The sequence below is a fragment of the Magallana gigas genome, chromosome 2 (assembly GCF_963853765.1).
Source record: "Magallana gigas chromosome 2, xbMagGiga1.1, whole genome shotgun sequence".
Taxonomy (NCBI): Eukaryota; Metazoa; Mollusca; class Bivalvia; order Ostreida; family Ostreidae; genus Magallana; species Magallana gigas.
In genome coordinates this window covers 51,861,169-51,873,478 of record NC_088854.1, presented here as the reverse complement: position 1 = coordinate 51,873,478, position 12,310 = coordinate 51,861,169, and the positions used below count along the sequence as shown (strand labels likewise).

Here is a 12,310-nt window from a genome sequence, read left to right as displayed (position 1 = left end):
TACATACAATGCCATCAACTTGTCTGTCTAAGGTAGGGCCAAATTTGTCTTCGATGGCTTTTATAGATTCCATTCTTGCCAGTTTATTTCTTGTTCTCTCGAAATAACATAAACGCCTTATTTCAAATAGTGATAGTGCGAAGCGCCGAGTATTTCAGTACTTAACAAATCTTTACGTTTGATTCGACCCAAAAGAAGCGTAACTAAATACTAGTATGTGAAAATGTCTACAATAAAATTACAAGTTATATTCATATAATATTTATGGTTGTTCCTAATCAAAGAAGTTATTGAAGAAGGTATTATACATTTTTTATATCACGTAGAAAATAAGAATCGGTTTTAAGCCAGAAATTTTAAATTGATTCTAAAATCTGATGATAGATCACGATTGTTTTGAAACTATGAATCGAAATGGAACAGAATTTTTATTCGCCTGTCTGAAATTTGTCTGAAGTTACCTCTAATGAACCGGATAATGATATATATTGGCTAGTAAGACTCAAATTAAACAACGAATGAAATCGATATGTGAATAGTCAAGCAGCTTTCCATTTTTGCCTATTTATGTCCGAAGTTGCTGTCGTTAAAACTTTTGGAGTTTCTTAAATTCTGTAAGGTTTACGGTAAATGGTCTTCATATTTTGCCGATGCTAGGAAACAACGCCAGTGTTGTATACAACATACCAATCCATTAATCAAACTCGGTGTTTGGTCCTATCGTCTGATGCAAACGCTTAATGCAAATACGGGTTTGATGGGGAATCCCCACTTCAGGATCATAACCTATCAAGCAAGTTGAGGTTATTGTATGGAAATGTAAGCGGTTTTTTTTAAGTTTTAGTGGCGGATGTTGTAGACAAGTTTAGATTGTCGGGATTGCATTTCTGATACTGTATATAATATATATATAGTAAACAGAATAGGGAAGTGAGTTTCTTGTTATAAAAGATGTATATGAGTTAGTCTTCCGGATTTTATTAACGAGTTCTTCTAGGGGACACTTACACATCTATTTAATGATTAGGTATATATAGGGTGGCAGTTGATTAAGTACACATTGCAACAAACATTTACAGCTTCATTATATATACATACACGATACCTTAGATCCGCCCAATATTCACTCTTACGTCGATGTATAGCCTCTCTTTAGTAGGCCTAATTTAACCTACCGTGTATGGTATTAACGTAATAATTCTTATAATGTATATAATTATAATAAGTAATATACTTGTATGCATCTCATAGATACCATATATATGGTCCGAAGGAATCAATGGAATGGTAAACAATTTATGCGCGTTCAATGCCTCCTGATCTCAAAGATATCTGGATTGTGTGCGAGTTTATTTGCTATTTTTAAAACAAACCCAAAATACAACAATACATGTCATCTAGGCGGATGCGATGATCCCGCATGTCATCCGTGTTAATTCTCTTCTAAATAAAAACAACAACAATGTTGGACAATGCAACAGACATAGCCAACGGCAGCGTAACAGAGCAGCCCTCAGATTACTCGGACCTGGAGGTTACGGGATACCGATTGGTCCACGGTTACATCAGCGGCACGATCTGTTTTCTAGGGGTTCTCTTTAACGTTTGCAATGTGGCCGTGTGGTCACGAAAAGCTCTGAGGACCTCCACCAGCCTCCTTCTGACTACGCTATCCGTGGCCGATGGTTGCTCCGTCTTTATGTACCTGCTCTACGTCACTTATTACTTTACCGCCACCGGGCCCAGCGAGTTAATCTACCACACCAAGGCTGGCATGTACTTGGTCGTCATCTGCTTCCACCAGTTTATCGCCTTTCATACATTTTCAAACTGGATAACCATATCACTGGCAATCTTTCGTTACCTGAAAGTTTGCCACCCAAACATAGGTAAGAAGATCTGTACCAGAAAAAGAGCACTCCTTACCATTGGTATAGTGTTTGTCGCAACAACACTGGCCTCCTCTCCGTTCTACTTGTACTATGAAGTTTATGATCTAGCTGAAGATGGTGTTGGTTTTTCTGGCTACTGGATTCGAAAGACATCTTTCGCTGTCGCCCACGTCGACTATCAGACCACCCTAGCGTGGCTATACGGTGTAATTTTTAAGGTGGGACCATGCCTCGCTATGATAATTCTCTGTTCTTTGATTGCACGCAATCTGTACAACGCAGACAAGAGGAGGGGAAACATGGCCGCTGGTATAGACTCCAATGGAAACAGAATATCGTCAGGTTACAGAAGAACAACAAAGATGCTGATCATTATAGTGATTATATACGTGGCAGCAGAACTCCCAATCGGTATAGTATCGTTGGTATCAGGCCTTCAATACTCAGAGAGCCATTTCTTCTACTTTCTACTGTACTCCTATGTTGGCGATCTCCTGGACACCCTCACCGTCATTAACGGCAGCGTTAATCTGATCGTCTACGTCACAATGAGCAGACAGTACAGGCTGGAGTTTAAGAGAACAGTCTTGGGAAGATTTGTCAAGAAATACGCAGTAACAGAAACTGTGGAGACCGGCTATACCAATGATACCAACAACCAAGAGTTATCCCAGCCGTCCCTGGACGTACTGTCACGTGATTTAAAAGACAAGACACGTACAACAGAAACTGACGGAGGCGTAAGTGTTACGTCAGCTCTGGTGTAAATTCTGAAAAAATATACTATTTGTTGTACAAATAGAAAAGTACTTGCGTATATTTTGTTATATTAATCCGAATGGACTGTACCTATCATATTTAAACTGCTTGATCCGATTGTAAAGCATTTTAACAAAAGCTGTAAAACGATGCACTTCATATATTTATTTTCAAAAAACCCAATAAAAGGAGCAAATTTTTCGATCAATTTAGCAATAAAAATTTCACATAATGTTTAAAAAAACCCAAGTCATCGCCCTTTACCATTACAAGTAGTTTGCTTACTTTAAGTTCGAGCGGGAAGTACCTAAAATTTACAGAGAAATAAAATGCATGCAGCATTTGAATCTTTTAATGCAAAAGTACCTACTTTAGTTTTTAACTTCTGATAAATTCTACTATTAGAAAATAACCATCGAGAAATAAATGTACATAACCATCTGTAAAGTTCGAAATTCCAAATAGCTAGAATTTCCAGTGAAGGCTAAGCAGTAATAACAAGAGAATTTGTATTTCTCAAAAATATTCATTCCCGGTGTAATACATCCGGAAAGCATTAAACAGCACATAACACACTTACAACATTAACCCAAAACGTAAGAAACTTCTCATTAGAAGATAAGGAATATTATATCTGTGTATAAACAAACGATGTTTATTATTTATTATGATAAAATCAAAAATATTTAATCATCTAAATCCTCTTTATGCTACAAATATCGATTTTACTATATTTGATTCGAATATATGAAAACAAAGATAGACAATAAAAGAAACCCCCCAAGATCACGACGTTATTGCTTTCGACAAGTCGACAAATTATTAAAAATCGACGTATGTTGTATCATCATTTGTTGCTCGGTATGATAAAACTTTTATTGCATGAATGTTCGGGAATTTCCCTCACCATCATGCAATAAATTTACAATGTCTGCTGGTTTCTTTTCAATATTTCATGAATGTACTAGCCTTGTGTAAAAGTGTTTTGAAAATTCGCTTGCTAGAATCACTTAAATGCGCTAATATGGTACAATATATGTAGAGCGCAATCCATACTGAGCATCAAACTGACTAAGTACTTAAACTTGCACACATTATTTTTTTTTATGTCCCACGCATATATCCTGTTAGTATCATTATATTTACATCCAATAAGTATTTTCTCTTCTTTCTCTTAGGAAAATCGATTGTGATTCATATAGAAACTAATAAGACTGAAATCTACGCGTTCAGCTAAAACAAGCTGCCTGCGAATGAATATACTTATTCCTTAAAAATCTCTGATTCAGATACCTAAATCATAATGTTTGCATTGTTCATTGATCTTTTAACATTAATTTTGCGTGGATTGTTTGGTGTTCGATTAGTCAAAACTTGAGCTACAATGATGTTACGAACTCCATATACTAGTACATGTATTACAAGGCTAGGGTTGACATTAGACTATGATGTAGTGGTAGTCGAATTTCACATAAATGGAAGAATCGGCTGTTCCATCTATGAAGCGTGTTGATCGTCAATAATGACAATTTATACACCGGGCCTGATAAACATAATAGAATCAAAAAATAGAGAGAGAGAAAGATGTAAATATAATACAAGTGCAATGCTTTCCTTAATGTTTTATACGGGCTATGGTGGTAATTTTTGAAATTGTCTAAATTTGATGTAAAGAGGCTCTGTAGTATACTATCGGGGCGCTACACCACAATCGAAGGACATTTGGTTCTTATAATTTACTTCTCCATTGCACATTCAAAGCGTATGTTTTTGTAACACAACTAAAATTTACTTTCATTCAATAATTTAATCATCTTTCCTATAGGTGAAAATGTAAAACTATCTAGGAGACTTGGTTAGAATGTTAATTCATTTCATTTTTCCCAAAATAGAAATGCATGTAAAGCAAAACGAAAACAAATACAGACCAAAAAATCCACCGACCAAGCAGATGTTTAAAGATTCAACATCAAAGTCTTTACGGTATATTCTAAAAATTCTTATTATATGTTTTCTTCGGCAGGCCCTGTGTACAAATTGGACCACTGTTCTATTTCTTCAGGAAGAACGTCAGCCAAAGCTATTTGTTCTGATCTTGTCTAACAGTTCATTAATTTTGTTTCGTATTATAGAATCTCTTTTGTCCGACTTTACCTTTCATGTTCAAAATTAACGAATAAAAAGCATAAATCTGACAAAGAAGACGATATGTTTCCATCCATAATTCCTTTGTTAGTGAGGCTCCGAGAAAACAATCATTTTTTAAAGGACGGAAAATCGATGCCCTCCAAGAGTCCCCGGGTTTATTATACCGGCAATCATTAAACCGTTAAACTGATGACTCCTCGCCAGAAGTCCCCGATCACTCTCCGGGTTTATGACGTATTGGCGTGGAAAATTATTTATATAAGTACCCTCATGAACAGTATTTACGCATTGGATAAATATCTACACCTGAACAGGTAGAGGATAGACATGTACAACAATAGCAGCGATGCAGGTGAACTATCGCAGGACGTGATACCGTACCGCCTGATCCATGGCTATATCGCGGGGGGACTGTGCCTCCTCGGTTTAGTTCTCAATATGATAAACGCCATTGTCTGGTGCAAGCAGGAGATTAAGACGTGTACCAATTTTCTCCTCACATTTCTTGCATTTGCAGATGGACTGTCGTTATTTTTCTATTTTATGTACGTGACGTATTTCTTTGTTGTTACTAGTCCCAGCAAACTCACCTATCACTCCAAGTCTGGGATGTATCTGGTTGTGATATGTTTCCATGAATTTATTGCCTTCCATACTTTTTCCAATTGGCTCATCATTTCACTCGCCATATTTCGTTACTTAGGAGTATGCCATAATAAAATTTCCAAGCAATACTGTACAAGGTGGCGAGCGAAGGTAACGGTGATATCTGTTTTCGCGGCGACCTCCCTGGCCACGGTGCCGTTCTACCTTTATTATGAGGTATACCATTCCACGGACCAAGAAAGTGTTAAAGGGTATTGGATTCGGAAGACAGTGTTCGTAAAGACAAATATAGTCTACCAAACAGTTCTACTGTGGCTCTACGGAGTGATTTTCAAAGTTCTGCCTAGTTTAGCAATGATTGTACTTTGTTTGATAATGATCCATAAAATTAGACAAGCTAAACAACGAAACAACACGTTAAACCGAGACTCTCATCCGTCCGCAATTGCATCACAACGTTACAGACGGTCCACTCTGATGCTCATCATCATAGTAACCGTCTACTTCCTGACAGAGTTGCCTGTCGGGATTGTGGCCTTTTTGTCGGGCTTGGAGGGTGGGGAGAGCCATTTTTTTTATTTCCTTCTGTATTCACACGTTGGGGACATTATAGACTTAACTGCCCTCTTCAACAGCTGCGTGAACTTTTTTGTTTACATCGCTATGTGTAGTAAATTCAGGAGTACCTTTCTGCAACTCGTGAAGATATGCATTGGATCGTTACTTTGTGGGGATAGACGTTTCCTCATTCATCAAGGAATCCAGTCATCGAATCCCAAGCCCCTGTCCTATAAACGTCATCGTGACACGCACAACCAACAGAAGAAGTTGGCAACCAAATCCATCATCTTCCAAAACTGTTCTCTCTCCGTGCCCTCGTGTTCTTCTGTATTACAATGACGATGGCGCCCAGAATACAGCTTTGACTTGCCTTTAACATTTTAATTTGAGTTTGTTGTTAATTGTCATTGTTCTTGCATCTACATTGATTTATTACCCATATTGCACGGAAGCAACTACAGTGATTTCACTGGCAATGTTCGTTCATTTGTATAAAACAATCTACTTTTTCTCCGACACTGTAGTATCTAATCAGCACGTTCTAGACTTCTATGGATTTCATTTTATACAATGTAGAGCAATGCATATATGCGCATCAGTCCTTTTATCAAAATATTTTTAATTAACCCGCTTCAAGCAGGTAGATGTTACTGGAACTTCTATCAAAGATGTGCGACAACAGAGATATTTTGGTTACCCCAATTCTTTGAAGAAGATTGCTAAATAATTGATTTCTGAATAAAAAGAGTCAATTCTAATTCTGGTCTTGACTGAAAAAAAACTTTTCTAAAATAAAAAGCGCGATTAAGAACTGACTAATAAAGAATTACCCCAGATATTGGACGTGTTTATTCAGCCCAGTATGAAGTATTTCCCGGCCTCAGTCGCCGGCTCTTGATAGCGACGAATGAGTACAGAGCAGCAAGACCCCGGATGATTAGTGATAGCAATGTCCTCAAGGTCAAGTAATACCAAAGATAATCTGGCGCGACCTTGAACCAAACCAAAAGGCGTTCATTTAGCCAATGTCCATTACCAGTAAAGATCAATATTTTATAATTAATAAAAAGTAGATAACACATGGCGGTATAAGGGCAGCAAGAATACAATTAAGGTCCAAGGTCGACTGGTGGTTAGTATTACACAGTACATGTACTTCACGCTATACGACTTAGTAACATCAACTTTGTCTGCAGGAAGCCGGAAAGAAGCTCGTTCGTTTTGTGTGAGAATAACTTCGAGTTTATCCTTGATGTGGCTAATCTTCATTGTAATACAATCTATGGCGGGTAATTCAATGCAAACTCACTGACTTTAATTGTGCAATGTATTAAGTTCTCAATTACGTACAAGTACATGCAAGTGTTTATAGACTTTCAAACTGATTATAAATTATACACTGATAGGTACAAAGCGACAGTTTTAAGCGTTGTGGAAATTGATCTTTCCCTTGAATTCTGAAAAAAAAGATTGTTTGTTTGGGATATCACGTGTAACAGGCGCTGCCGTCTTTACTTTCTGATCTTATTATGTTCCACATAGATTTTCCATTTTACATGAGTAACTTGTATGCAAACCAATATGATATACTAATTGTAGCAAACGAGCATAAGAAGTATTGAGTACATGGTGGCATATTTCTGCCCCTACATGTCAACATGCAAGAAAAGTATGTCTACATGCAAGATAATTATATCTACATGCAAGTTACAAATCTTCAAATAGAACCCGATTTTATATGGGTAAAATCAATTACTTACACCCGTATCTGGTATCATAAATGCAAGATGCAACATGATTATAACAACAAGCGACCTATCTATGTTAACATGCAAGATAATTATATCAACATGCGAGATAATTATGTCAACATGCGGGATAATTATGCTGACATGCGACTTATTTATGCCAACCTGCTATTTGATTAAGTTAGCATGCGAGATAATTATGTTTGCATGCAAGTTATTCATAACAACATGAGAGATAACTTAATTGCATATTGACATAAACAAGTCGAATATCGACAAAAGTAAGTCGCATGTAGACATGATTAAGTCGCATGTCACCATAAATATCGTGCATGTTAACATAATTAACTGGCATGATGTCATAAATAAGTGATATGGCGACATAAATATGTTGTTATCTGCATAGTTACCTCGCATGTCAACCTAAATAAGTAGAATGTTGTCATAATTATGTTGCATTTAGCATCTATGATGTCACAGTACGGCATAAGTAAGTCATTTACTTACGGTATATAATCAAAGTACTGAAGTACTGACGGGAGTTGATTTTATCGATTATCATTTATTTTAAAATCAGCGATATGTGATTTTGCATGGCAAGTAGTATCAGTAATCGAAATATTTCTGAGAAATTGTATGGATCCAGGAAAGATTGAACTCTAGTCTTGTTCAACCAAACGCTCGACTGTCTTTGTTTATCTCCGACAAGCAAGAGAGACTCTCTGTTTTGTCGGATATTAACGGAGACAGCCGAGCGTCTGGTTGAACGAGACTAGTACACCGAAGTCTAGCGTATGAATACTTACGACCTCAAAAAATATCTAAACTGTTTGTACCATTTAAAATCTTACTATTTTCATGGTATTAATAAATAGGTTTTCTTGAAAAACAATGCTTCAGAATACATTGCATTTGAATTTATCGATTATTTTCAGGAACTAAGTGTTGTCAGCGGTATTGATTTGTGCTTAGGTCCAAACACTGTTTCACTTTCGGTTTGCCCGAGTAAGTGCATAGGAGAGTTGATTAAAATCAACTCCCAAAAATCAGATAATCTAAACAAAATTGTAACTTGCATGTCAACATAAATAAGTCGCTTGTTGTCTTAATTATGTTGCATGTTGACATAATTTTCTTGCATGTTGATATAACAGAGACACTTATTGCCTCTGCTGGGGTATGAACCCGGGTCCTTTGGCACATCAGTCCGGCACTCTACTGATCGAGCTAAAGGGTGAACCCACTAGCCAGAGCTAGTAGGAATGCCATATACTTGACTCTACCTCATTGACATAATTTATTTTGCATGATAAATGTTACATTCAAAAGTCATATTTATAATCCTCGTATATAACTGAAAAAAATGATATTATTAGAACTCATATAGTTTCACTAAATACTTGTATACTGTAAACCAACCTTTTTTTCCGCGACAACCTTATATCGCAATTTTTCAGCAATTTTTCAGACTATTTTGTGATCAAGCTTTATTCACACTTGTATTTACCGCCATACAGTAAAGGCTAGTTCACTGCGAGAAATATTCGCGATAACGAGGCTCTCGCGAAACTCGCGAATATATCTGGCACGTGAATAAAAGTTGGTTTACAGTATTTCGAATACAATTATTAACAAAAGGGGAGGGGGTACTCGTCCGTTTTAACATGCGCATAGGTTTGACTTATCTTTAAAAAGTCCATGAATAAATACAGGTTTCATATCATGTTTTAAAAAGAGAAATAATGGTGGTTAAGTATCAACTTTTCCGAATATAAACAAACTTCATAGATGATAAGAAACAAAATTATTTATTTTAGACAAACAATATCTTTTTATCAATGATGGAAAAAGGATATTTTTGTCCAGCCTGAATGTAAACAATCAATATTTCCGTTTTAAACAATTGATAGTCTATAAACAGATAACAAATTAGCCACTGTGCTATTTTTGATACTGGAACTTTTTAAAGATAATTGGGTCATCAAATCACTCAGTACATTGGGCAGTGAACCAAGATTCAATTTATCCCTTTATTCTGAACACGATACTCTTTAATATAGGGAAGTTTTTTAATGTGCACTGACCAGTCACAATTTTTTTGCTACAAATAGTCATCATTTTTAAGAGAGAGAGAGAGAGAGAGAGAGAGAGAGAGAGAGAGAGAGAGAGAGAGAGAGAGAGAGAGAGAGAGAGAGAGAGAGAGAGAGAGAGAGAGAGAGAGAGAGAGAGAGAGAGAGAGAGAGAGAGAGAGGTTGAAACTTTCGGGTAAATGATTAAACTTAAGATATAATCCGTTAGTTTAGGGAGAAAATGAAAAAGAGTATCTGAGGCAAAGTTTTACTTAACACACGCTGGTCATTTTGGTTCATTACATTTAATCTGGGGATTAGCATTTTAATTCTAATTTGGATAATTCTGTTTCGATCTGTTTTATTAAAATATTCATTAAATATCATATCTTGTAATTATTCGAAAAAAAATAATTCATGATTAAAAAAAGAAAACAATTCAATAAACATAGTATTTACTAATTAGAAATTTTTTCCCCATAATAACATGGATATGTATATTGTATTTCGGGTCTTTTGATTCAGAAAATATATATTCGTTTTAGTCAATATTTGTTTGCTGACCAAAATTCGTTAAGATTTACATTGGTGAGAAATTAAATTGAACAGAATTTATTAGACTTAGTTTAGGGTGGCATTTCTACCAACATTTTTAAATTATATATTATATTACTTTAAAAAATTGATACATATAGATCAACCTTTCTTTAGCCAATTGGAAATTTCATTCCTTACTAAGAGGTTTGACGTATCGTTTCCTAATCTCCCCACAGAATATTATATAGGGATGAGTACTCTTGTTTATGAATTGATGAATTAATCTGGGTGTCAGTGCGTAGTTAAAAATCTTCATTAAGAATGGCCAAGTAAACAACAGCAAAAAGAATACGTCATGTGACACTAGGATCGACTTCCGCCTCATCCAGACGACAATAGGGGGTGAGGACTATATAAGTGTTCCTCGTCTTACCCTCTCATAACACCGTAGCTTTTAGACACAATTTGATCTTATCGTCATCTAACTAACAAATCGAGCATGGATAACAGCTCTTTCTCCGGACAAATCCTGCCGGCCCCCGTCCAGGGGTACCGCTTAATCCACGGGTACGTCAGTGGAACCATCTGCTTTGTTGGGATTATTCTGAACATCCTGAACGGCTTCGTCTGGTCGAGGAAAAACATGAGGACATCTACCAACGTACTGCTGACTGTTCTCGCCTTTACAGATGCAATGTCGCTTTTTCTTTACCTTGTGTACGTGACTTATTTCTTCACGGCAACCGGGCCGAGTGAACTGTTATACCATTCTAAAGGATGGATGTATATTGTTGTAATATGTTTTCATGAGTTTATAGCGTTTCACACTGTTTCGAACTGGCTTACCATATCTTTGGCCATATTCCGGTATCTGAAGGTCTGTCATCCAAACGTTGCGAAGAGATATTGCAACCTTGCTAGAGCCAAACTGACTATCGGCATCGTCTTCTTAGTAACAACACTAGCCACCGTGCCCTTTTATCTGTACTATGAAGTTTACGATTCCGCGGAGGACAATTCTAACTTAACCGGTTACTGGATTCGAAAAACACAATTTGCCAAAACACATGTGGACTATCAGGTGACACTCCTTTGGTTGTACGGAGTGATTTTTAAAGTTGTTCCGTGTATGGCCATGATCGTACTGAGTGCCCTTCTTATTAGAAAGCTCCGACACGCAATGAAACGGAAAGACCATCTCAAAGCCAGTCCGAGCAAACATCACGCCAACATCACCACTGGATATGGCCGGACAAGCATCATGCTTGTCGTCATCGTTTTGATTTATATTTTGATGGAGTTACCAGTGGGCATAATGGCCTTTTTGTCCGGAATTGAGGGAGGGGAGAGTCACTTTTTCTACTTCCTGTTATACTCTTACGTCGGAGACATTCTTGACATGACTGTCCTCCTTAATGCTACCCTAAATTTCTTCGTTTATTTCTGTATCAGTAAACAATACCGCGCCGTGCTGAAGGCTCTCATTCGGAACAAGTTCACCAAAATATACGAGATCAGCGTCAGTCACGGTGAGCACACGGGATCTCACGAGAACACGGACAATATGGAACTCTCCACTTCCGCTGCAGAGAATACTCATAGAAAACTTCGAATCTGGAATTCCATCAAGCAAAGCTTTAGGAGATGATGCTGAGATTTGGACACAATTTGTCAATACTGATGAAATGACTCGATTAGCCATGTTGGTTTGTTATTGTGGCTATGCTACAGTGTATCTATACCGGTATATACAGTTTTATAGTAAAATTTATTTAAAATGAAGTTTTGAAGAAAACGGTCTCAAAACGCCCGATGTGTTCATTTGTTACAACCATTACCAATTACCTCCAGGATTAAATGTTAACAAATTTTGTAAATTATATTGATGATTACTGTTGAATTTAATCTTAACAAATTTGATATATATTTATATAAAATTAAATGATCACATACAAGCAATAAAATCCCTTTTTTCATTTTGACTCGTTGT

General features: G+C 36.6%; 2 protein-coding genes across 2 annotated transcripts; both read left to right on the top strand.

Annotated features, from left to right (window-relative positions):
* The first annotated feature begins 1,192 nt into the window (after window positions 1–1,192).
* On the top strand, window positions 1,193–2,824 carry LOC117681703 (G-protein coupled receptor dmsr-1). The gene has a single exon (XM_034447308.2). The coding sequence runs from the start codon at window positions 1,463–1,465 to the stop codon at window positions 2,657–2,659; it is 1,197 nt and encodes a 398-aa protein (XP_034303199.2). The 5' UTR covers window positions 1,193–1,462; the 3' UTR covers window positions 2,660–2,824.
* Window positions 2,825–10,739: 7,915 nt separating this feature from the next.
* LOC105325106 (G-protein coupled receptor dmsr-1) lies at window positions 10,740–12,297 on the top strand. The gene has a single exon (XM_034447309.2). It carries the CDS (start codon window positions 10,820–10,822, stop codon window positions 11,966–11,968), a length of 1,149 nt encoding a protein of 382 aa, XP_034303200.2. The 5' UTR covers window positions 10,740–10,819; the 3' UTR covers window positions 11,969–12,297.
* The last annotated feature ends 13 nt before the right edge of the window (window positions 12,298–12,310 follow it).